This window comes from Scyliorhinus torazame, chromosome 1, assembly GCF_047496885.1.
Source record: "Scyliorhinus torazame isolate Kashiwa2021f chromosome 1, sScyTor2.1, whole genome shotgun sequence".
Lineage (NCBI taxonomy): Eukaryota > Metazoa > Chordata > Chondrichthyes > Carcharhiniformes > Scyliorhinidae > Scyliorhinus > Scyliorhinus torazame.
Genome location: NC_092707.1, coordinates 106,611,072 through 106,635,994, shown reverse-complemented (window position 1 = coordinate 106,635,994; position 24,923 = coordinate 106,611,072). Strand labels below are relative to the sequence as shown.

At 48.4% G+C, this 24,923-nt stretch overlaps 1 protein-coding gene across 1 annotated transcript in view; it reads left to right on the top strand.

Annotated features, from left to right (window-relative positions):
* The first annotated feature begins 240 nt into the window (after positions 1 to 240).
* LOC140410772 (glutathione hydrolase 1 proenzyme-like) overlaps positions 241 to 24,923 on the top strand; it is a 494,093-nt gene continuing 469,410 nt past the window's right edge. Inside the window, exon 1 of the mRNA XM_072499369.1 lies at positions 241 to 340. Within this exon, the coding sequence (XP_072355470.1) occupies positions 324 to 340 (17 nt within the window). The 5' untranslated portion in view covers positions 241 to 323. The remainder of the gene's footprint in view (positions 341 to 24,923) is intronic.

The window sequence follows — 24,923 nt, the reverse complement described above, 5'->3', positions numbered from 1 at the left end:
CGCGGGCGACAAGGCCGGGCGCGTGTAGATGACGCGGCCCCGATCCTGGCCCATTGTCAGGGCCTGAATCGGTCAGTACCGGGGCCGTTCCGCACCGTCGTGAACCTCGACGGCGTTCACGACGGCGCGGCCACTTTGGCGTGGGGGTGGAGAATCCCGCCCTGTCATTGAACAGTTAGTCCCACAGAGCAGATTTCTCCTGCCTTTGGCTAGGGTGTGACTTTACTCTTTCTACATCGTCATTTTTGTTATTTAATTCAACCTGTGTTCCCAGGCGCTTTGTGTTGAGCACGGGACGAGAATGTTCACCAGGTTCTGCTAACATGGAGCAGAATTCACAGTAAGTTACGGCTATTGTTGTGGAAACTGGGGATTGTTAACTGGTGTGATTGAATTCCAGGGCGGCGCGCTGGCAGCGGGATGCTCCGCTGGCCATTGGGGCTTACTGCCCCCCCCCCCCCCCCCCCCATCACCAATTGCAGGCACCCAACGCCACCGGGAAGCCCGCGGCGGAAAATCGCGCCGGCGGAGAACTCACCTTGTTTATACTGGTCAGTGAGCCTGGAGAGGGCACAGATTAAACACAAGCGCAGAATAATTCAAGGGAGAACTCAGAAAAAAACAGATACAAAGTTTGGTGAGACTGTGGAGTACACCCTCACAAAGCAGCCAGAAAGTTTTTAAAAGGGAATAAGCATTTAAAGAAGAGGAATTTTGAAGGGGATGGGGGGCGGGCGGGCGGGGGGGCGAGCACGAAAATGAGGTTTGAAAAAAACTGCTTCATGGTCAAGAAAACCAACAGCACTGACTCAATGGGTTGAATCATTTTTCTGGCTTGCAGATTACAGGGCTCTACATAGAATTTTTCAAAATGACAATATAATAATAATCTTTATTTTTGCAAGTAGGCTTACATTAACACTGCAATGAAGTTACTGTGAAAAGCCCCTAGTTGCCACATTCCGGTGCCTGTTCGGGTACACAGAGGGAGAATTCAGAATGTCCAAATTACCTAACGGCATGTCTTTAGGGACTTGTGGGTGGAAACTGGAGCACCCGGAGGAAACGCCACGCACACGGGGAGAACGTGCAAACTCCGCACGTTGGGACAGTGACCCAAGCCGGAATCGAACCTGGACCCCTGGAGCTGTGAAGCAACAGTGCTAACCACTGGGCTACCGTGCTGCCCACACTTTCGTGTCAACCACAGTGTGAGACATTCCTTCTGTCAAGTTAGCTCCTGTTGTGTAAGACTTTGAACATCCTGAAAAACAGGATTGTTTGCTGAATGGGCCCTGAACCAGTCATGTAAGATAGTTTAAATAAACGGAATCTCAGTTACAATCCCTGCAGTGCCTGTGGGTGGAAATTCGCCGTTTTCAGTAATGTCAGACGGGCCATATTGCACCAACTGCCCCTCATACTCTGGGCTCCATACTCAGATCTGCTCGGTATCTCACTGAATGTTGATGTGATGCTGTTGCCTGAGTAAATTTCCACTGAAATATTTTTAGCTAGAATAGCGACTCTACTAGTTGAAGGCAGTTCCTGCCATCTCTGTGAGTGTGTGCAACATGTACAATCCTTTAAAGGTGATTCAGTAACATCAATTTCATAGAGATTTTCTCTCCCAAACATAGTTTTGCACACCATTACATTTTCTAGGCCTGCCAGCATCTGTAGGGAGAGAAAAGAGCTAACGTTTCGAGTCCAGATGACCCTTTATCAAAGCTTTCACAAAGGATCATCTGGACTCGAAACGTTAGCTCTTTACTCTCCTACAGATGCTGCCAGACCTACTGGGATTTTTCAGCATTTTCTCTTTGGTTTCAGATCCCAGCATCCGCAGTAATTTGCTTTTAGTACATTTTATAGAATCCATAGAATCCCTACAGTGCAGAAGGAGGTCATTTGGCCCCTCGGTGCTTCACCGACCCTCCGAAAGAGCACCCTGCATTGGCCCACTCCCCCGGCCTATTCCCACCTAACCTGCACATCTTTGGACTGTGGGAGGAAACCGGAGCACCCGGAGGAAACCCAAGCAGGCACGGGCAGACCTTGCAAACTCCACACAGACAGTCACCCAAGGCCAATATTGAATCCAGATGCCTGTCGCTGTGAGGCAGCAGTGCTAACCACTGGGTCTCCGTGCACTTTCGGAAGTTTACAGAGCATTGTCAATTCTAACACTAATTACAGCAACAAAAATGTGTCATCTGTACGACATCATCTCTCTCTTCCGACTTCAGTCACTTACGCAATAACATGAATTACCTGTGAGCCCCAAGAGTTGGGATCATCTCCCCCAGTGTCAGACACAAACCATTTCTTTCTCTTTCACTGTGAACAGACATCAGGAATTAACCAGTGAATCAAATGCCACATTTCACATCCACATTCTGTCATGTCCTCATCGCAGAGTGAACAAAACACACTGGTTAACATTAGTAGCAGCAATGCTGGAAATCAGGACATCCACCCTGAGACTACACAAACGCACAGCAAGAAAAGCAGCAAAGATTCCTCACTGCTACCAAACACCAGACCATCCCCAATGTCACTAAAGACTGCCGACATCTTACCAAAGAGTGGAATGCTTCTTTTCCAACACAAGCACCATTTCTCAGTGTTGTAGTAACAGAATCATTCCGGTTTTAAGAAGGACAAGAGCATTCCCATATTGTTAAGGCCAGGACCCTGCTAATACCAACTGTCCCCACAGACAACCCACACCCCCCCAACCCCCGCACAGGTGCTCCCAGAAACGGACCCTTGTCTGGAAGCCAGAACCAATCCAAACAGGGGCTGTGGGAAGCATTATAGGGTAATACTTACCTTGCAGCTCCATGTGTTCAATCCGCAATGGTGGACAGCTCTTTCCCCCCTCTTTCAGTCCTCTTTTGCTGAATTCGAAAATGCTCCCAATCCTCAGGCTTGCTGCTTTTTCTGGCAATTTTATATGTCTTCTTTTTGCATTTAATATAATGCCGAATTTATTTGTAAGCCATGGTTGAGCCACCTTTACAATTTCATTTTTGTGCCAGACAGGATTCAATAATTGTTGATAATAATCAATAATGATTATCAATAATCAACCTGTGACTACTCACGGTCCACACCTTTAGTAAGATTCCTCAATATAGCCGTGCGAATTTGTGCATCATAGTTCCCTTTATTTAGATTCAGGATCCTAGTTTCAGATTCGACTACTTCACTCTCCCTCATAGTGAAGAATTCTATTATATTATGGTCACTCTTCCCCAAGGGGCCCTGCATAATGCGATTGTTAATTATTCTTTTCTCGTTGTATAGTTCCCAGTTTTGAATAGCCATTTTGCTAGTTGGTTCCTCAAAGTATTGGTTTGGAAAAAAATCACATACACACTCCAGGAACAATTCCACCACTGCACCATTGTTAGTTGCCCACCTCAAACCCTACAGCAAGCTCATGATCTACAGAGCAGCCATGGTCCCTGCCCTCCTGTATGCATCAGAAACATGGACAGTGTACAACAGACACCTCATATCCCTGGAGAGACATCACCAACGTGCCTCAACAAAATCCTGCAAATCCACTAGCAGGATAGGTGTACCTATGTGAGTGTCCACTCCCAGATAAATATCCCCAGTATCGAGGCACTGGTCACGCTCGACCAGCTGCGATGGGCATGTCACACAGCCCTCATGCCCGACACAAGACTCCCAAGACAAATGCTCTACTCTGAGCTCCACAATGGCAGGCGATCACTAGGGGGGCAGAGGAAATGCTATAAGGACACTTAGAAAGCCTCCCTATATAAATGCAACATCCCCACCGATAAGTGGGAATCGCCTGCCTTCAGACGCACAAAAAAGCATCTGCAAAGGCGCCAACCACCTTAAAACGGGTGGAGCACGCGAAGGCCAAGCGTAAGCAGCGGAAAGAGAGCAGAATCCGGAGCGTCCCACCCAGCTCATCAAGTACCACCTGCCAAACCTGTGGCAGAGTGCGGATCCAGGATCGGCCTATTCAGCCACCGCAGAACCCACTTCCCCGGAGTGAGGGACTGCTCAAGAGAGAGAGTTTTGTTTGTCCAATTTATATGTGAATTAAAGTCATTCATGTTTACAGTTGTACCCTTACTATATGCATCTCTGATTTCTTGTTTAATATCTTCCCTTATATCCCCACTACTGTTTGGGAACCTATAGACATCCCCAACAACGTTTTCTGCCCCTTGGTGTTTCTCACCTCCATCCATACAGATTCCACACAATGATTTTCTGAGACAATATCCTTCCTCACTACTGCATTGATTTCCTACTTTGCTCACAATGCTACCCCACCTCGTTTCCCATTTTGTCTGTCCTTCCAAAATAAATAATACCCCTTGATGTTCAGTTCCCATCCTTGGTAACCCGCAGCCATATCTCTGAAATTGCAGCTATATCATAACCATTTATACCTATTTGCAATATTAATCCCTTGACTTTATTGCAAATGCTAAGACATAAAGTGGGCAATTTTGAGCATGCACTAGCCGTCCATGAGTGGGTGAAAAATTCCACGAGAACCCGGGAGTGCTATTCTTGCCGTAGAGATCGCATTTCCCGATTTTCCCCGCCCCTCGCTGGCAGCATCACGAGGGGCATGAACCTCATTTCAACACATTTGCATCGATTTAAATATTGTTAGTGCCACAAACCCTCCGCATGACACCTCCTCAATAAATAGTCATACAACAGGTTTGGCCAGACGGGAAGCAGTTGAGGGGATCCCTCCAGGGGCACAGAGGTAAGTATTACCCCGGTGTCGTCTTTTAAAATCTTTCCTACTTCAAGACTGTGAGAAAAAACAACTTTACAACTCTGTTTCGAAATAAATAACTTTGTCTTTATTGACCAAAGTCTGCATGCAGATGGCTACAGGTTAGAGAGAGAGAGAGCTGTTGAGGTAAACCTGCTCATTCTTTCTCAAGCTCGCAAAGACATGGAGAAAACGTTCAATATTTATACACAAGCTGTATCATTTTACAAAAACAGACCTTGTTCAAAAATGTCAATACAGTCATAACTTCTGATCAAACATGTTGTCATGGAAAAGACCCTGACTCGGCTTATTTGCAGTAGTTTATTTTTAGAGGAAATAAGACGTGGTCCTATTTTGTTTTTCATCTCTGCCCTCATGATGCCTTGACGCAGATGGACCTAGGTCATGAGGAAGTTGTGTTATTAGGACATTCCTAGATCGTGGCTTTGTTATCAGGTTTTAATAAGATCAGGCACTATCTTCCCTCTTCTGGCCTTGTATGATACAATTATGTGGATTCTTAGCTTTGCCTAGTTTGTCAGGGTCTGATCTTGGCACTAGCTGACATAGCTTTCTCACACTTGGTTACATAAGTTGGCTATTTTTCCCATCATGCTATTGCTGAGTTTGTACACTTTCACATTCCCTCCTGTTGTCCCATCAGGACAACCACTCAATTTGTTCAAATAGGGATATTCAGGAGACGGGTGTAAATACATTGACACAAGCATCCAAGCAATCCTATTGCTAATAGTAATAACAGCAATAATATGAAGGCCTTAAAGATCCAATCGAACAATCCATGTCCCAGCCAACCTAACCAACCTGGTGGGTTATAATTGTGAAATTCTTGGCCAATTTCTTGAAGTTGATCCGCCTGTCTTCTTATATGGTCAGCTAGGTTGGTAATATTTTCAGAGGCATCTGGGATATAAGTACAGCATTCCTGACCTATAATGGCACACGTTCCTCCCTGCGAGGCTAACAGATAATCCAGAGCCATTCGATTTTGTAATGCCACAGTCCGGACAGCCACCAGCTCAGCCGAGACCTCGGCTAGTGCCCGTCCGGTTGCCCTGGATTCTGCTGCTGTTATGTTCGACAGTTGTTCCAATGCCGAGGCCATAAGGATCAGTTCGTTTGCTGCCTTGCCTGTTCCGTATTGTGGAAAGGCGATCATAAAGAACTCCTCGGTTTTACTAATGGTCCTCCTGATTCGTGAGGAGTGTTGTTTAAGGGAGAGTAGGTGGTGCATGCAGGGTACGACATATCCTAGATAACAGGACCCTGTCCAATTTCTGGGAAGCCAGGAGTATGCTTTAGTGCCACATATGAAATAGGTCCCGTTATAGGCCGTAAAATTCTCAGCCATTGTCATCCAGGGTACCTGGGAATTTTGCGTCCATGAGCTATTTGATGTTTTATTCCACACCCTGGACCAATCAAGAACAAACATACCCTTGTTGGAGATGTTTGGTATCGGTTCCTGCCATTCAGTTGTAAGATTACACCTACTCTGCCCCATTGATGGTCCTTCTCCTGATTTACTAAAACATAGGGATCCTTGCGCAGTGCTCGATGGGATGGTAAGGGCAGGGGGATTCGAAACATGGGGATATCCAGGTTGATACCAGGCTGAAAATCTAGTCATCCCATAGCCAGCCGATTTCCAAATTTTCATATCTCCACCGAACCCCTGTGTTCGGTTTTGACGCAGTATCCACTCAACTGTTTCTGCTAAGTGGAATGGGAGTGATTGGAGAGGTAGCCCCTCCTTGGAATGGATGGGGATACGGGTACAAACCCAACAGTTACTTACATTCAATCTGTCAGCATAAATATATGACATATATAGAAAGCTATTAGCACGCAGCTCTTTGTCAGTTTGTTCGCTCCCTGTCGAATGGCCATTAAGGCCAATTAGTCCAAATAGTCCAACTGTGATAATGAAGATCCTCATTCTGCGTCCTCGTTGGGGCTGAAACCAATCTTCTTACAATCCGATAGGTGTACCCAACTCGAACGTCCTTCGAGTTTAACGGCAGTCGGTGTAGTCAGCAATACTTGAAAAGGGCCGCTCCAGCGTTGCCCTAACTTCTCTCTGTCCCAATTCTTTATCAGCACGTAGTCTCCTGGTTTGACTACTGGATATCGAGGGATCTTTGTTCCGGCTGCTGCTGGGAGATGGGCCTGTTTTACCTGCGAGTGGAGAAACTTTAAAGAAAATGTTAATTGCTTCAAATAACTCAGCATTTTATCTCCCATAACGTGGAGGTCTACTCCTTCTAGGGGTTCTTCATGGGCATCCCAGGGAGTCCTCATTGGCCGACCGTAGACTATCTCTGCAGCTGACAGTCCGGACCGCGAATGTGGAGTAACCCTCATGTGAAACAGTGCCAAAGGCAATACCTTTAGCCAATTTAATCCAGTTTCTTCGGTCAATTTAGATAATTTTTCTTTTAAGGTCCCATTTGCTCTCTCTACAATTCCTGCTGCCTGTGGATGATACGCGCAGTGCAGTTGTTGTTTAATTTTGAGTGCTTCGCATAATTCAGAATTGATTCGAGCCACAAAATGTGTTCCATTATCTGAGCTCATCATTCTGGGAATCCCAAATCGGGGAATAATTTCTGTCAATAGTAATTTTACCACCGTATGTGCAGTACAGTTGGTGGTGGGGAAGGCTTCAATCCATTTACTAAATACATCAATGATTACTAAACAATATTTATAGCATTGTACTTTAGGTAATTCAATAAAATCAAGCTGTATGCAGGCGAAAGGACCATCTGGCAAGGGGGTTGTTCCGGGAGGGCATTTAATGCCTTTACCCTTATTATTTTTCATGCAAATAAGACATCGATCCAGCCGCATTTGTGCTGCTGCATTCAGATCTGGGTGCCACCAAGTTTTCAAAAGTAGCTGTACCATTCCCTCCTTGCCAAGATGTGTACAAGAATGCAAATAATCAATAAGTATCGGCAATAACGAATCTGGAACACAAACTTGACCTACTGGGGTAAGCCAGAGGTTTTGTGTCAACGAGTGCGAACACCCCATTGACTTCCATAGTGTGCGCTCAGAATCAGAGGCGTCCCTCTGTAACCTTTGAATTTCAGCTAACTCTGGCATGCCCTTTGTTGCTAGAATAGGTAGCTGATTTAAAGCCTGTGTACCCCCTGCGGGAACAATCATGGGGCTGATGCAGACGCTGCCTTAGCGGCTGAATCAGCACGGGCATTTCCTAATTGCACAGGAGTGTCCCCGGAAGTGTGCGCAGCACATTTAATGATAGCCAATTGACGAGGAAGTTGAATAGCAACGAGGAGATTTTTAACCCAAAGAGCATTTAGAATGGGAGAGCCTGCAAAGGTAAGGAATCCACGTTGCTGCCAGAGGCGGCCAAAATCGTGGGTGACACCAAAAGCGTACCTAGAGTCTGTGTACACGTTCGCACTTTGGTCTTTGGCCAGAACACAAGCTCTAGTAAGGGCGAATAGCTCAGCTTTCTGCGCCGTGACTGGAATCTGGAAAGCAGCTGCTTCCAGAATGTCAGTGTCTGTAACAATGGCATACCCCGATTGCGGGACACCCATTTGGGAAATAGAAGAACTGCCATCAACATAAAAAGTGAGATCAGGATTATCAAGAGGGTGGTCAGTTAAATCGGGACGAGGTGCGGTAAGGAAGTGATTCCTAAGCAAACAATCATGTGGTGGATCAACAAGTACATCAGGGGGATGTTCGAGGAATGCTGCGGGATTTAAAGTGGAACAGTAATGGAAAGACAGATATGGGTTCTGTAATAGTGAGACCTCATATCGGCTCAAGCGGGCCTGTGTCAGATGTTGGGTCTGCTGAGATGTAAGGAGAGCCACAACAGAGTGTGAGGTATACACATGCACGGGCTGATGAAGGGTTAGATTAGAGGCTGCCTGAGCTAACACATGTACAGCAGTGAGAATTTGAGTGCAGGGGGCAAACCACAAGCTACTGGATCCAATTTAGTAGAATAATAGGCAACTGGACGGCGTTGGTCACCATGTTCCTGTGTCAAGACACCCGTGGCACATAGGTCAAGGACATTAACATACAACTGGAAGGGCCTGTCATAAAGAGGTCGTCCTAGAGCCGGGGCGGAAGCCAGCGCGTTCTTGAGAGTAACAAAAGATTGCTGTGCTAAATCGGGTAGTTCAAACTTAAGGGGTGAATTCTGGGAGGAATAAGGAGTAAGCTCCTTGGTATGAGCAGTAACATTCGGAATCCATTGTCTGCAAAAGTTCACTAAACCTAAAAAGGCTCTCATCTGCTTTGGCGAGGTAGGAAGTGCCGTTTGCAAAATGGGAGTAATACGATCCTGCGTAAGGGAACGTTCAGTAGCGCTTATCAGAATGCCCAGAAATTTAACCTGCCTTTGTCCTTTGTGTAATTTATTAGGTGGTATTACATATCCCCAGGAATGGAGATGGGTGAGCAGATAAATGGAGTCGCGTTCGTTAGAAGCAAAGTCAGGGCTAGCAAGGAGTAAGTCATCGACATACTGTATAATAGTAGATCCCCCCGGGGGTGTCAAAGTAGCTAATTGGGAGTGCAGTGCCTGTGAGAAGAGTGTCGGTGAATGAATGAAACCTTGCGGTAGCCTAGTCCAAGTGTACTGGTGCCCTTTGAATGTGAAGGCAAACAAATACTGGGATTCAGCGGCAAGGGGTATCGCAAAAAAGGCGTGTTGTAAGTCCACAAGGGTAAAGACAGCTGCCTCAGGCGGGATATTACTGAGGATTGTAGCCGGGTTAGGGACCAGGGGATGCAAGGGTTCAACGATTTGATTGATACGGCGGAGGTCCTGGACCAAACGCCATTCAGACGGCCGCCCAACCTTAGGAACCGGAAGAATAGGAGTGTTACAGGGCGATTGGCACGGAACCAAAATTCCCTGTTGAAGGAAGGACTGTATCATGCTGGAGATTCCTTCCTCAGCGTCAGGGCGAATAGGGTACTGAGAAATGGAGGGCAGGGGCACACCGGACTTAACTTTAATGAGAACTGGAGGCACATTAGTAAGACCAACTTTGTGTTTGGACGCAGCCCATAAGTCTGCAGGAATCTCTGGGGATGGGGAACGGTTGGTCCGATGGTGGTTCAATGTACCATCAACACAAAAGGGCTGTGAAAAATACTGTAACGTGCCTTCAGGGAAGGTCTGTCATCCAGTATAAAAAGCATCACATTTTCCTTGGAGGGTAGCAACCAGAAAGCCCAGTGACCTGGCACTGTAGCCTGCATTGAAAGTGAGGGTAACGTGAGGTGCCACTAGTCCAGACTGTTTCCAGAATACGAGGGGCACTTCAACAAGAAATGCAGAGCCCTCTTTTCCCTCAGCATGAGCGATGAAAGTAACCGCCACCGTCGACCCGAGGGAGTCCCGGTAGATGGTCTCCAAATCGGGCGAGCACCCCGTGTGGTCATAGCAAAGGGTCACGTGTGGATGAGGAACATGCAAGGGAGGCGAAAAATTGGAGGGATCAAAATCAACGGACCACCATTGGGGAGTGAAAAAAAGGGGTAAATTTCGAGGCTGGACTTGTGGAGCCGTGGAGATCGTGAGGCAAACAATCTCAACTTGTAAGGGACATAACAGATCACGGCCAGCAAGATTAACACCGAGGGTACGCGTGACAGTGAAGGGAATACAACATTGACGGTCATTAAATTGAACCAGAAGGGGTTTCGTGAGTTGGTATGTAGCCCCCTCACCCATAAAACCAGAAAGTTCCACATATTCGTCTGAGAGAGGAAAACAATACTGTTTAACTAACGTCAAATTCAACGTAGAAGCAGTTGCCCCTGTATCAATGAGGAAGGGGACGGAAATACCCTCAATGTGAATTGTAGCTGTGGGTTCCTCAGAGTGGTCGCCAGAGAGAACCGGGAAATTGGAGCGGGCCAGTCAATAGGGGTGGGAGTCAGTGAAGGGAGCATACCGCCGTGGAGGGGGTGCCCTGTCTCTGCGTGATGCAAGGCAATCACTAGCGTAGTGACCCGTCCGTCTGCAATTAAAGCAAGTGACACTGTCTCGGGTTGGAGGACAAGGCCGGGGAGGGCCTTAGTGACGTTCATAACGTGGGGGGTTCCTGCGAGGGGGTCGCTGGACAAACTCCGACTTTATTTTGGGTGTAGGAGGGTCCCTTCCGAAAGCTTCTCTGTCACGGCCATTGCTCCAGTAATAAGAGATAGCACGTCGCATGTGGGATTTGGAGCTATCAGACCAATCCATATTATTAGTTTTAATACTGGTTGCTATGCGGTCAGGCACGACCTGCATAAGCAGCGCATTGAACTGGGGAGATTTCAAGCCCGCATTAAAAGTCTCATCACCGGAATAAAGAGTGTAAATTCCACAAAAGCGGTCAAAAAATTCAGGACCCTCCTCCTTAGGAGTTGGCGTACAATCAAGAATTTTGGAGATATCTACAGGTTTACGGAGAGCACGGAGTAGAGCGACAAGCCAGGGCACTGCCCTGGCACTTCCTGGCACAGGTTGGCACTGCCAGATTGGTACTGTCAGGTTGGTACAGTGCCAACCTGTGCCAGGGGGCAGTGCCAGGGGTGGGCCCTAGTCGGAGCCCCATGGTTGGCGGTGCATTGATGTGTGGTGGGGGTGTGGTGTTATTGGGGAGGTTTTCAATGCCGGCCGTGGATGTAGGGGGGAGGGAGCGGAATGTCGGCGAGGAGGGAGCCTCCGATATCTCTGTGATGGGGGCTATTAGGCAGCCGCGCTGATTGTGGCGCTCTTTAAAGATGGTGCTCCAATCTCTTTGGAGCAGGTTGCCAACTCTAGGAGGCCCTGCCAGAGCGATTCTGGAAACTCTGACCACTAATTTGCGTTGTCTAAGAGGCTCAACATTTGGAGAAAGACCAGTCTGTGCAACTGAAGAGCTGCACGTTAGTTTTCAGTCCGAGCCTGACACTATACCAAGTCCTGCTAAGGTTCCACCCAACATGGTATTTCTCGTGGTGGCCATGGTGTGAGTGGTCTCACACAGGGCAGCTCCTGCTTGAAGGCATGGGAAAGAGCTCTTTTTACCCGATACTGGGGGGAATTTTGCTGAAAAGGTGTGGGTGAAGGTCGGAGGAGTTGTTTCCCCCGGGAGTAGCATGTTCAATGGTTACCAAATCCGGCAGAAGGCTGTGAGAGACCTGGCCAAAAAGGTAGAGAAAACCTGGGCTGCAGCAGCCATTGTAAGTATGGATGAGGGGGATTGGCTGCTGCAAGGTGGAGCAGTTGATGGCTTTCATGAAGGGGGAATTCTGCCGGCAAAGGAAGGAGATGCGGGAGGGTCATTTGAAGGCCATCGACGGGGCTGTGGCACCCCTGAAGGGCTCGATGGAGAGGGTGGAGAAGTGTTTGGAGGTGTAGGGGTCACAGATTTGGGAGATTGAAGGAGTGGTCTCAGACCACAGCGATCATGGGGTGACTCTGGAGGCGGAGGTGGGGCTCCTAGGGGACCTGTGTAAAACGCTGAGCGCAAAGGTTGAGGAACAGGAGATCTCTGTTGCATCACACCTGTAAAGTAGACCCTTGTGCTCCCCATAACCAAAATCTATTAAAAGTTGTGGGTCAGCTGAACTCCATGATACACTTTGGGGTTCACGAAACCCTGGTCCATAACACAATGAAGGACAAAACTCCATTCGCCTTCTTAATCACCTGTTGCACCTGTAAACCAAGTTTTTGTGACTCATGCATGAGGACACCCACAGCAGCATGTTTCAATATTTTATCACTTAAATAATAATCCCTTCTGGTGTTATTCCTACCAAAATGGATAACCTCACATTTGTCAACATTGTATTCCATCTGCCAAATCCTAGACCATTCACTTAACCTATCCAGAGATTCGGTTTAGATTGGGATGAGTGCATGGGCAGCATGATAGCACAGTGGCTAGCACTGTTGCTTCACAGCACCAGGGTCCCAGGTTCGATTCCCGACTTGGGTCACTGTCTGCACGTTCTCTCCGTGTCTGTGTGGGTTTCCTCCGGGTGCTCCGGTTTCCTCCCACAATTCCTGAAAGACATGCTGTTAGGTGAATTGGACATTCTGAATTCTCCCTCCGTGTACCCGAACAGGCGCCAGATTGTGACGACTAGGGGCTTTTCACAGTAACTTCATTGCAGTGTTAATGTAAGACTACTTGTGACAATAAAGGCTATTAAAATAAAAATAAATTTAAAGCAGAGGCCGGGGTGGAGGTTTGACTCGGGGTTGTTGGTAGATGGAGGTTTTTGTGATAAGGTGTGGGCGGCGATTAAGGAAGATGTGGATTTGAATCAGAATGGGGAGGTGTTGGGGCCATTTTTTGGGAAGCACTGAAAGCAGTGATCCGGGGAGAAATTATTTTGTTTAAGGCTCGTGCGGCTAGGGAATGGAGGGAGGAACATGACCGTCTAGTGAGTGAGATAGTGGAGGTGGACAGGGAATATTCAAGGGTGCCCACCGTGGAGGGATTGGCGAGGAGGAAAAAGTTGCAGCGGCACTTTGACAGGTTGACAACGGGGAGGGTAGTAGGGCAACTGCATAGGGCAAGAGGAGTGCAATATGAGTATGGGGAGAAGGCGAGCCGCATTCTGGCGCACCAGCTGTGGAGGCAGGCTGCATCCAGGGAAAAAAATGCAGATACGGACTGGGGCTGGAGGTGTGGTGTCAGAATTGTGAAGATAAACAAGGCATTTAGGGAGTACTACCACGGACTTTATTAGGCAGACCCGGGAGGAGAGGATGGGGAACTGGGATGGTTTCTGGAAAAGCTGGAATTTCACCAGGTGGAAGAAGCAAAGAGGCAGGCATTGGAGGAGCTCCTGGGCCTGAGGGAGGTGCTGGAAAGTATCAGGGGTATGAAGTTGGGGAAGGCCCCTGGGTCGGATGGGTGCCCAGCAGAATTTTATAAGGAATTTGCGACGGACCTGGCACCACATCTGTTGGGGGCGTTGAATGAAGCACTGGAGAAGGGGGAGCAGCCGGAGACGATAATCCCAAAAAAGGTGAAGGATCCGGTGGAATGTGGGTCATACAGGCCCATATCACTATTGAACACGGATGTGAAAGTATTGGCTAAGTTGTTGGCGGGGAGGATGGAGGATTGTGTCCCGGGGGTGGTTGCAGAAAATCAAACCGGCTTCGTGAAGGGCAGGCAGCTCGCGAGTAATACAAGACGGCTGTTGAAAGTGGTGATGAATCCGTCGGGAGCTCTGGTACCGGAGGTGGTGGTGTCCATGGACGCGGAGAAAGCATTTGATCGGGTGGAGTGGCAGTACTTGTTTGAGGTGTTGGGAAGGTTTGGGTTTGGGCCGAGATTTGTGGCATGGGTACAGTTGATGTGTGTGGCGCCAAGAGCGAGGGTGAGGACGAATGATATGAGTTCACAAAGCTTTGACTTACACAGGGGTACGAGGCAGGGGTGCCCGCTGTCACCTCTGCTGTTTGCGCTGGCCATAGAGCCATTGGCGATGGCTCTCAGGGGGTCGGCAGAGTGGCAGGGGATAATGAGGGGACAGAGGGAGCATCGGGTGTCGCTCTATGCCGATGACCTCTTGCTGTATGTTTCGGATCCGTTGGAGAGTATGGGAAGGATTATGGGAAGGTTTGGAGGGTTCTCAGGGTATACATTGAATGTACTGAAAAGCGAGTATTTCCCGGTGAATGAGCTGGGACGGCGGGCAAATTTAGGGGAATGCCATTTACGGTAGGTATGCATAGGTTTAGGTATTCGGTGATTCAGGTAGCGAGGGAATGGACGGGGCTCCATAAGTGGAACTTAAGAGGTGGTATACACGGCAGTTGACGTTGGCGGGGAGGGCCCAAGTGGTGAAAATGAATATTCTGCCGAGGTTCTTGTTTATTTTTTAGGCTCTCCTGATATTTATACCAAAGGCCAATTTTCGGAAGTTGGACACGATCATCTCTGACTTTGTATGGGCAGGAAAGGTGCCGAGGGTGGGGAGGACCCTGCTACAGAGGCAGGGGCAGCAGGGGGGGTTGGCGTTGCTGAAATTGCTTCATTATTATTGGGCGGCGAATGTGGACAAGGTGCGGCGGTGGTGGGAAGGAGAAGGGGTAGAGTGGGTTAGGATGGAGAAGGAATCTTGTAAGGGGTCTAGTTTGAGGGCTATGTTATTCCAGGCTCTGAATACCTGCTGGGTCTGAGTAGGTATTCAAGGAGCCCAGTGGTGCAGTCCACGGTGAAAATATGGAGCCGGATTCGCCGTCCCGCCGCGGCAGATTTCTGGTCCAACATGCCGGCGAGATGTTCCATTTCGCTGGCTCACCAATGGGGTTTCCCATTGTGGGGCAGCCCCACGCTGTCGGGAAACCCCCATGCTGCCGGCAAAACGGAGCATCCCGACAGAGGAGAATCCAACCTATGGAATCAGCTGAGGAGGCATTTTGGGGTGGAAGGGATGTTGGTGCTAACGCCGCTATGCGAGAATCATGGTTTGAGCCGGGGGGGGTGGATAGTGTATACAGGAGGTGGAGGGAAGTGGGGCTGGTCAAGGTGAGGGATTTGTATTTGGAGGAAGTGTTCGCCAGTCTGGAGGAGCTAAGGGAGAGGGTGGAGCTGCCGAGGGGTAGTGAGTTCAGGTATCTACAGTTTAGGGACTTAACGCAAAAGGTCTGGAGAGTGTTCCCTAGGTTGCCGGGATACACCCTGCTGGAGCGACTGCTGCTTCCGGATGTGGAAGGGGAGGGAAGAATTGAAGATATGTACAAGTGGCTAGGGGAGCAGGGAGGTGAGCGGGTGGTGAAGATCAAGGAGAAATGGGAAGCGGAGTTGGGAATGGAGATCAATTGGGGAGTATGGAGTGAAGCACTGCGAAGGGTAAACGGGACCTCCACTTGTGCAAAGATGAGTCTGATACCGTTTAAGATGTTGCACAGGGTGCATATGACGAGAATGAGTGGGTTCTTTCATGGGGTTGCAGATGAGTGTCAGAGGTGTGGGCGGAGGCCAGTGAATCACGCGCACCATGTTTTGGGGTTGCGAAAAATTGGGGAGATTCTGGGCGGGAGTGTTCGCGGTCTTAGCCAGGATAGTGGAGGAGAGAGCGGACCCTTTGGTGGTGATATTTGGGGTTTCAAAGAAGCCGGAGCTCATGGAGAGGAGGAAGGTCGATGTCTTGGCCTTCGCCTCTCCGATTGCACGGCGACGAATTTTGCTGGAGTGGCGGTCGGCATCGCCACCGGGGGTAGCAGCATGGTTGGGTGACCTGTAACGACTTCCTGCGGTTAGAGAAGATAAAGTATGAGTTAAGGGGCTCAGCAGGGGAGTTTGAGAAAAGGTGGGGGAAATTTGTGACTGTGTTTGAGAAGCTGTTCGTCGCGGGGGGGGGGGGGGGGGGGGGGGTGATGGGGAGGGGGGGCTGAAAAAGGGGAAAAATGTGTGCAGGCTGTATCGTTGATAGTTGGGAAGTATGTTTCCCGGGGTGTTTATTCGCTGTAACCTACTTTGATACAAGTTTGTAATAAAATACTTGTGAAAAAAAAGGTTCCACCCAACATCTTTGGATTTGTCTTTTTAATTTTGTTGTTTTCTTTCTGTTATTGTGCATTCCAGCCCCATTTGTTTTCGCCTTTGTTTTTCCACCTTCCACTTTTGCCTCTTACATTTCTGTCTTTTGTTTCCGTCCTTGTTTCTCCCTCCTCTGCCTCCCTGCTCAAGTTCCCATCCCCTCCCATTCTAGTTTAAACATGCCCCAAAAGCAGCAGCAAACCCTCCCACTCCAGAGGGGACATCGGTCTGTCAGATGCAACCCACCTACCCCAGAACTAGTCCCAACGTCCCAGGAATCTGAATCCCTCCCTCCTACACCCTCCAGCTGTGTAGTCATCTGGTATATCCTGTTAGTTCTATCTTGTTTGCATGTGGTACTATTTTTCAATTCATGTCCTAACTCCCTATATTCTGCCTGGGCGAACTTGTCCTTTTTGTTTTACCTATGTCATCAGCACTGATACATACCACACCCACTGGCTGTTCACCCTTCTCCTTCAGAATGCCCCACAGCCATCCAAGACATGTTAGGACGACTAAATCAAAACAAGCCGCAGTTTAATTCAGGAGCAGAGCAACCTCATTGTTATTGGGGCAGAACTATTCAAAGTTGTAACAAGAACACGAGCATTTTCAGTAGTCCGACATTTCTGATGTTACCAACAATGAGAACATTTTCATTTTGATTTGTTCATGGGATCTAAGTGTCACTGATTGGGCTAATATTTGTTGCCCATCCCTAATTGCTCCTTGAGATGGTGGTGGTGAGCTGCCTCCTTGAACTGAGTCCATGTGGTGTAGTTACACCCACAGTGCTGTTAGGGAGAGAGTTCCAGGGCTTTGACTCACCAACAGTGAAGTAACAGCGAATTTCCAAGTCAGGAAGTGAGTGACTTGGAGAGGAACTTGCAAGTGCTGATTTTCCCATTTATCTGCCGCCCCTATCCCTCTAGGTGGTAGAGATTGTGGATTTGGAAGGTGCTGATGAGGAGAAATGGTGAGTTGCCGCAGTCCATCTTTAGATTGTACATGCTGCTGCCACTGCACTGGCGATTGAGAGAGAGAATGTTTAAGGTGGTAAATGGGGTGCCAATCAAGCGGGCTGCTTTGTCCTACATTCATCCAGGCAAGTGGAGAGTATTCCATCACACTCCTGAATTGTGCCTCATAGATAGTGGACAGGCTTTGGGGAGTCAGGAAGTGAGTTACTCACTGCAGGATTTCCAGCCTTTGACCTGCTCTTCTAGCCACAGTATTAATATGGCTAATCCAGTTCAGCTTCTGATCAATAGTAACCCCCCTGGATGTTGATGGTGGGGGATTCAACGATGGCAATGCGGATGAATGTCAAGGGAAGATGGTTAGAATCTCTCTTGTTGGAGATGGCCATTGCCTCGCACTTGTGTTGTGTGAATGTTACTAGCCGAAACCTGAATGTTGCCCAGGATTTGTTACATTTGGACATGGAATGCTTCAGTATCTGAGGAGCTGCAAATGATACTAAAAGCAGCACAGTGGTTAGCACTGTTGCTTCACAACGCCAGGGTCCCAGGTTCGATTCCCGGCTTGGGTCACTGTCTGTGCGGAGTCTGCGCGTTCTCCCCGTGTCTGCGTGGGTTTTCTCCGGATGCTCCGGTTTCCTCCCACAAGTCCTGAGAGACGTGCTTGTTAAATGAGTTGGACATTCTGAGTTGTCCCTCTGTGTACCAAAACAAGCCCAGAGTGTGGCGATTAGGGGATTTTCACAGTAACTTCATTGCAATATTAATGTAAGCCTATTTTTGAAAATAATAAAGATTATTATTATTAAGTTGTTCAATTGTCAGTGCATATCCCCACCTCTGGCCTTTTGGAGGGGTGATCGTTGAAGATGGTTTGGTGTAGCAACTACCCTGAAGAATTCCTCTCGGGATATCTTGGGGCTGTGTTTCCTCCAACAGTCATGAGCGTCTTTCTTTGTGCGAGCTATAACCCTAATCAGCACAGAGGTAAACCGCTCATTTCCACTGGCTTTAATTTTGCCAGGGTCCCTCCACAGCATACCTGGTTAAATGGTGCCTTGTCACAGACAGTCACCCTCGCCTCACCTCTGGAACTCAGCTCATTGGTCCTTGTTAGGACCAAGGCTGTAAAGAGGTCAGGAACTGAGTGCCCCTTGCAGAAGAAAATGTCGAATTTTCCTCAAAGGTGTCAGGTTCTGACTGAAAACCAACATATTTCCCCCCAGAAACACAGCCAGGTTTTACTCCAGATCTTCTGACACTTTGTCAAAAAGAAAGCACGGGTGTGTGTGTGTGTGCTGTCACTTTGGCGGGGCAGGGTCTGATAGAGCCAACAAGCCCGACTGCACAGAGATCGGGAAAGGGTGTCCCAACCTCAGTGTCAAAGTAGAGGCCCCCTTCCCCACACAGGCAACCTTTCCCCCTCCACACATTGTTTGGGTCACCCCCCACCACGCCGCCACAGTGTTGTGTTTGGTGGTCGAATGCCATTATGACCCACTCGCAAGAGTTACCCACCATAATGCGATTTCAGCCCATTACAAACCCCAGAAAATGGCGGCCATCATCTCCAAAGAGCCAAGCATTTGTTACACAGGACAGGACATTCAAAGGAAACGTACAGTTTCCAGTGATGCGAAGAACAGGCAACATTCCCAACATTAACAAGGTCATGACCTTTTCCCAGGATTGCCAAGAGATTGTCCAGAATATGTTCACAAGATCAGTGGCAACCTAAGTGTCACCAAGACCCCAGGTAATTCCAACATAGCTAAGAACAGGATTATTCCCAAATTTAGAACAAATAGGATCATTTGTAGCATTACCAAGAACAAGGGCATTCCCACTGTAATAGGAACAGGGACCATCCCCATATTACAAAGGGAGGACCATTCTCAGTGTTATTAGGACAGGATTTTATGAATAATAATCTTTTATTGTCACAAGTATGAAGTTACTGTGAAAAGCCCCTAGTCGCCACATTCCAGCACCTGTTTGGGTAAACTGGTATGGGAATTGAACTCGTGCTGCTGGCCTTGTTTTGCATACAAACCAGTTGTCTAGCCCACTGATCTAAACCAGCTCTCCCAATGTGTAAGATTGTTGTTTGGTTTGGATGTGACAAAAGGGTTGACAGTAAAACATCTTATTGTAACAAGTTGAAAAGATTTATTCAATATCAGAGTATAAAATGTAAGGGCTGTAATTATGAGATTTAGACAGGCTTAACGTCCTGTTTCAATTTGGCATTTGGAGCAGGTAGACCCATTGGTGTTCTTCTCCTGGTTTGCAATTCCTACACCCCCAACCAGATGTCTTCTCTGCCTGGCGAATCTGATCAGAAGGTTCACTTTTACCCTTAACTTCGATCAAATAACTCCTCCCCTGACCCAATCATCTTCAGTCTTGTGGGTGATCATTCGCCTTTTTTAACCAACCAGGTACTATTTATGTGAGCCACACATCAGTCCATAATGTTTCTTACATGCATTCTGGTTTAGCTTCAGATTTCAGGGTCTTATATCTTAGGAGGCCTTTCTGTATTCCTTTAGGGTCAGTTTAGTTCAGTTGGCTGGATATCTGGTTTGTGATGCCGAGCGAGATCAAGGTTCAATTCCCTTACCGCCTGAGGTTATTTATCAAGGCCCTGCCTTTGCAACCTGACCCCTCACCTGAGGTGTGGTGACCCTCATATTAAATCAGCACCAGTCAGCTCTCTCTCAAAGGGGAGAGCAGTCTAAAATCCTCGGGGACTGGGGTGACATTTAGATTTTTACATTCCTTTCCTTTCTTGAGCAGTTTTTCATTGCATGTGATACGTACCCACGATCATCCTTCGGACCTACGGTTCCTCACAATAGAATACAATCAAGTTTTCCTGTAACAGCCTCCCCGAACAGGTGCCGGAATGTGGCGACTAGGGGCTTTTCACAGTAACTTCATTGAAGCCTACTTGTGACAATAAGCGATTTTCATTTCATCAAGTACACGAGCATTCCCAACATTACCGGGGGCAGGTCCATTTTTGAAATTACAAGGGTAGAACCATCTTCATTGTTACAAAAGACAAGTAGCCAACTTAGTAATACCACTGTTAGGGTGGCACGGAGGCACAGTGGTTAGCACTGCTGCCTCACAGTGCTCGGGACCCGGGTTCAATTCCAGCTTTGGGTGACAGTGTGGAATTTGCATGTTCTCCTCGTATCTGCATGGGTTTCCTTCGGATGCTCTGGTTTTCTCCCACAGGCCAAAGATATGCAGGTTAGGTGGGATTAGACGAATAAAGTGGGGGAGTGGGCCTAAGTAGGGTGCTCTTTCAGGGGCTCAGTGCAGACTTGATGGGACGAATGGCCTCCTTCTGCACTGGATTCCATGATTCAACAATGACATCCACTGCAGTGAGTACTACTAAAGCAAAACCATTTCCTAGAATCCCTACAGTGCAGAAGGAGGCCATTTGGCCAATCGAGTCTACACCGGCCTTTGGAAAGAGCACCCTATTTAAACTTAAGCCCACGCCCCCACCCTTTCCCCCTAACCCAGTAACCCCACCAAACATTTTTGGACACTACGGGGTAAATTAGTATGGCCAATCCACCTAACCTGCACACCTTTGGACCATGGGAGGAAACCGGAGCACCCGGAGGAAACCCACGCACACACGCGGAGAAAGTGAAAACTCCACACAGACAGTCACGAGGCTGGAATTGAACCCGATTCCTGGGGCTGTGAGGCAGCAGTGCTAACCACTGTGGCACCGTGCCGCCCATTTGTGTGTAATTTTCAACAGGACCACCACCACTGCCATCCAAGACAGGGTCGTCCCTTACATTACCCAGCACAACCTTAATTCTGATCTTACCCAGGAGTGTTACAAAGGACAACGTCTTACCTATAGTTACTCTTCACAGGCACAGGACCATTCCCAGTGTTAGCAAGATCAGTAGCTACACAAGGGTGTCACCAGGATGTGGGGTATTATGGTGTTATCAAGGATGCGACCGTCCACATTTTACAAAGGACAGGATCATCATTCATTGCATTATCAAGTATGAAGGCAAGGCTATTGCCACTGTTTCCTCAGTGTTACCAAGCAGAGGACCATTCCCAATGTTTCCAAGGACAGGGCCATCCACGGTATTAACAAATACTGAATTATTGCCATTAATACTAAGCACAAGATCACTCCCTGAGTTGTCAAGGATAAAGTCATTCCCAGTTTTACAAAGAACAGGACTATACTCAAGGTTTTATCATAGAATCCATAGAATTCCTAAAGTACAGAAGGTGGCCATTCAACCCATCGAGTCTACACCAACATCTGAAAGAGCATCGTATCAAGGCACACTCCCCCGTCCTATACCCGTAAGCCCATAACCCCACCTAATCTGCACATCCCTGGACATTAAAGGGATTTGATCATGGCCAATCCACCTAACCTGCACATCTTTGGACTGTGGGAGGAAACCGGAGCATCTGAAGGACACCCATGCACACACGGGGAGAATGTGCAAACTCCACACAATCACCCAAGGCTGGAGTTGAACCCCGGTCCCTGGCACTGTGAGGCTGCAGTGCTAACCACTGTGCAACCGTGCCGCCCTGGGCAATAACAACCCCAGGTGTTACGAAATACAAGAGCATTCCCAATATCACCAAATACAGGAGCATTCCAGATGTGGACTCTGTTAACAAGTGCGGAAAAAGTCCCAGTGTTAGCAAGGACAGGAGCTTCCCAGTGTTCTCCAGGATGGGAACATACTGAGCGTTTTCAAGGAGACGTGCTTTCCTTAGCCAGGAAAAAATACCAAGCCCCAGTGGCGTTAAGCAGAGGATCATTCCCAACCTTCACACGCATAGGGGGCGGGATTTTCCATCCCGCCAGACCCGTTTTCTGGCCTAGCGTCCCCCTGCTGGTAGTGGGATCCTTTGTCCCGGCAGCCGGTCAATGGGGTTTCTCACTGTGGCCACTCCCATGCCGTCAGGCTGCCGGATAGGATGATTCCCAATGTTCTCAATGAAACTGCCATACCGAGTGTTACCAAGGATAGAACATTCCCAAGTTAGAAAGAACAGGGCAATTCCTGATGTCATCAAGCAGAGGACAATTCTTAGTTTTATCAAGTAAAGGACAATTCCCCATTTTCCCAAAATCAGGATGTTCCCTAGTTATGAAGAATTTTTCTTTAATATTACAAGGACAGGAACTTCTCCCATTATACTAAGGGGTGGAACATTTTTTGTGTGATAAGGACAGGGTCATCATTAGTATTACCAAAGACAGGTTGCACCTTAATAACACCCCAGCCAGTCATGATGACATCTACCCGCAGCGTATGAGGTAGACAACGTTGGCCGAGTCGCACGAGTATGTACCGCGTACCTGGTGGGTGGTGTTCTCACGTGTAATGGTGGTATCCATGTCGATGATCTGGCACGTCTTGCAGAGATTGCCGTGGCAGGGTTGTGTGGTGTCATGGTCACTGTTCTGAAGGCTGGGTAGTTTGCTGTAAACAATGGTTTGTTTGAGGTTGCGCGGTTGTTTGAAGGCAAGTCGTGGGGGTGTGGGGATGACCTTGGCAAGATGTTCACCTTCATCGATGACGTGTTGAAGGCTGTGAAGAAGATGTCGTAGTTTCTCCGCTCCGGGAAAGTACTGGACGACGAACGGTATTCTGTCGGTTGTGTCCCATATTTGTCTTCTGAGGAGGTCTGTGCGGTTATTCGCTGTGGCACGTTGGAACTGTTGATCAATGAGTCGAGTGCCATATCCCGTTCGTACGAGGGCATCTTTCAACGTCTGTAGATGTCTGTTACACTCCTCCTCCTCCTTACACATGAGGACACCATCCACCAGGTACGCGGTACATACTCGTGCGACTCGGCCAATGTTGTCTACCTCATACGCTGCAGGAAAGGATGTCCCGAATCATGGTACATTGGCGAGACCATGCAGACGCTGCGACAACGAATGAACGGACATCGCGCGACAATCACCAGGCAGGAATGTTCCCTTCCAGTCGGGGAACACTTCAGCAGTCCAGGGCATTCAGCCTCTGATCTCCGGGTAAGCGTTCTCCAAGGCGGCCTTCAGGACGCGCGACAACGCAGAATCGCCGAGCAGAAACTTATAGCCAAGTTCCGCACACAGGAGTGCGGCCTCAACTGGGACCTGGGATTCATGTCTCATTACATTCATCCCCCACCATCTGGCCTGCGAAATCCTACCAACTGTCCTGGCTTGACATGATTCACACCTCTTTAACCTGGGGTTACCCCATCTCTGGATCTGTAAAGATTTAATCACCTGCTAATGGTCGCATTCCAAGCATTGTCTGGCATCTTTGAATCTGTCTATATGTATGTTTCTGGAACAGACCTCTTCATTCACCTGAGGAAGGAGCAGCGCTCCGAAAGCTAGTGACATCGAAACAAACCTGTTGGACTTTAACCTGGTGTTGTAAGACTTCTTACTGTGCTCACCCCAGTCCAACGCCGGCATCTCCATATCATAGAAATTTAGGGCAGCTGTGGTCTTCAGGGCAACAGGTAGTGGATGGCCTTCGAGGCCAGATAGTGGCAGTTCTTGGAGAACCTGGCAAAAGTGAGTAACTGTGTCCCTGGACATTGGAATGTCCTCCTGTTGGTTCTCACACATCTCCAAGAATAACAGTCACCATCTGTAGACTCGGCCGATTTCGCCTCTGAGCGACCATTCCCTGTGGTGATGCTCCTGCCTCCGTGCAGCTGCACATTGACACTGGCTCTCCTGCCTCATGGTGACAAGGATAATCGTCATCTCTACTGGCTCCATGTGTATGCTAACTGAAAGGGAAGAAAGAGAATGAATGACCACTGAGGAATCAAGGCCATGCCTTGACCCATTGCCCATCGAGTCTGCACTGGCCCATGGAAAGATCACCCTACCTAAGCCCACACCTCCACCCTATCCCCGGAACCCAGTAATCCCACTTAACCTTTTTCTTTGGACACCAAGGGCAATTTATCATGGCCAATCCACCTAACCTGCACATCTTTGGACTGCGGGAGGAAACCGGAGCACCCGGAGGAAACCCACACAGTCACGGGGAGACGTGCCGACTCCGCACAGACAGTTATCCAAGCCGGGAATCGAACCTGGGACCCTGAAGCTGTGAAGCAACTGTGCTAACCACTGTGCCACCGTGCTGCCCTGATTGTGGCCAGTACTTGGTAATCAGTGGGAGGTTTCCTTGCCCATGTATAACCTGGTGCCACGGGGTCCAGTGTTGATGTTGAGGACCCCCAGGGCAACTCCCTCCCGACTGTATACCCCTGTGCCGCCACCTCTGCTGGGTCTGTCCTGCCAGTGAGACAGGACATACCCAGGAATGGTGATGGTAGTGTCTGGGACATTATCTGTAAGGTATTATTATGTGAGTATCACTATGATTAGGCTGTTGCTTAACTAGTTCTGACAACTTTGATACAAGCCCCAGATGTTAGTAAAGAAGACTTTGCAGGGTCAACATGGCTGGGTTTGCCGTTGTTTTCAGTGCCTGGTTCGATGCCGGGCGGTCCATCCAATTTCATTCCTTTTTTGTA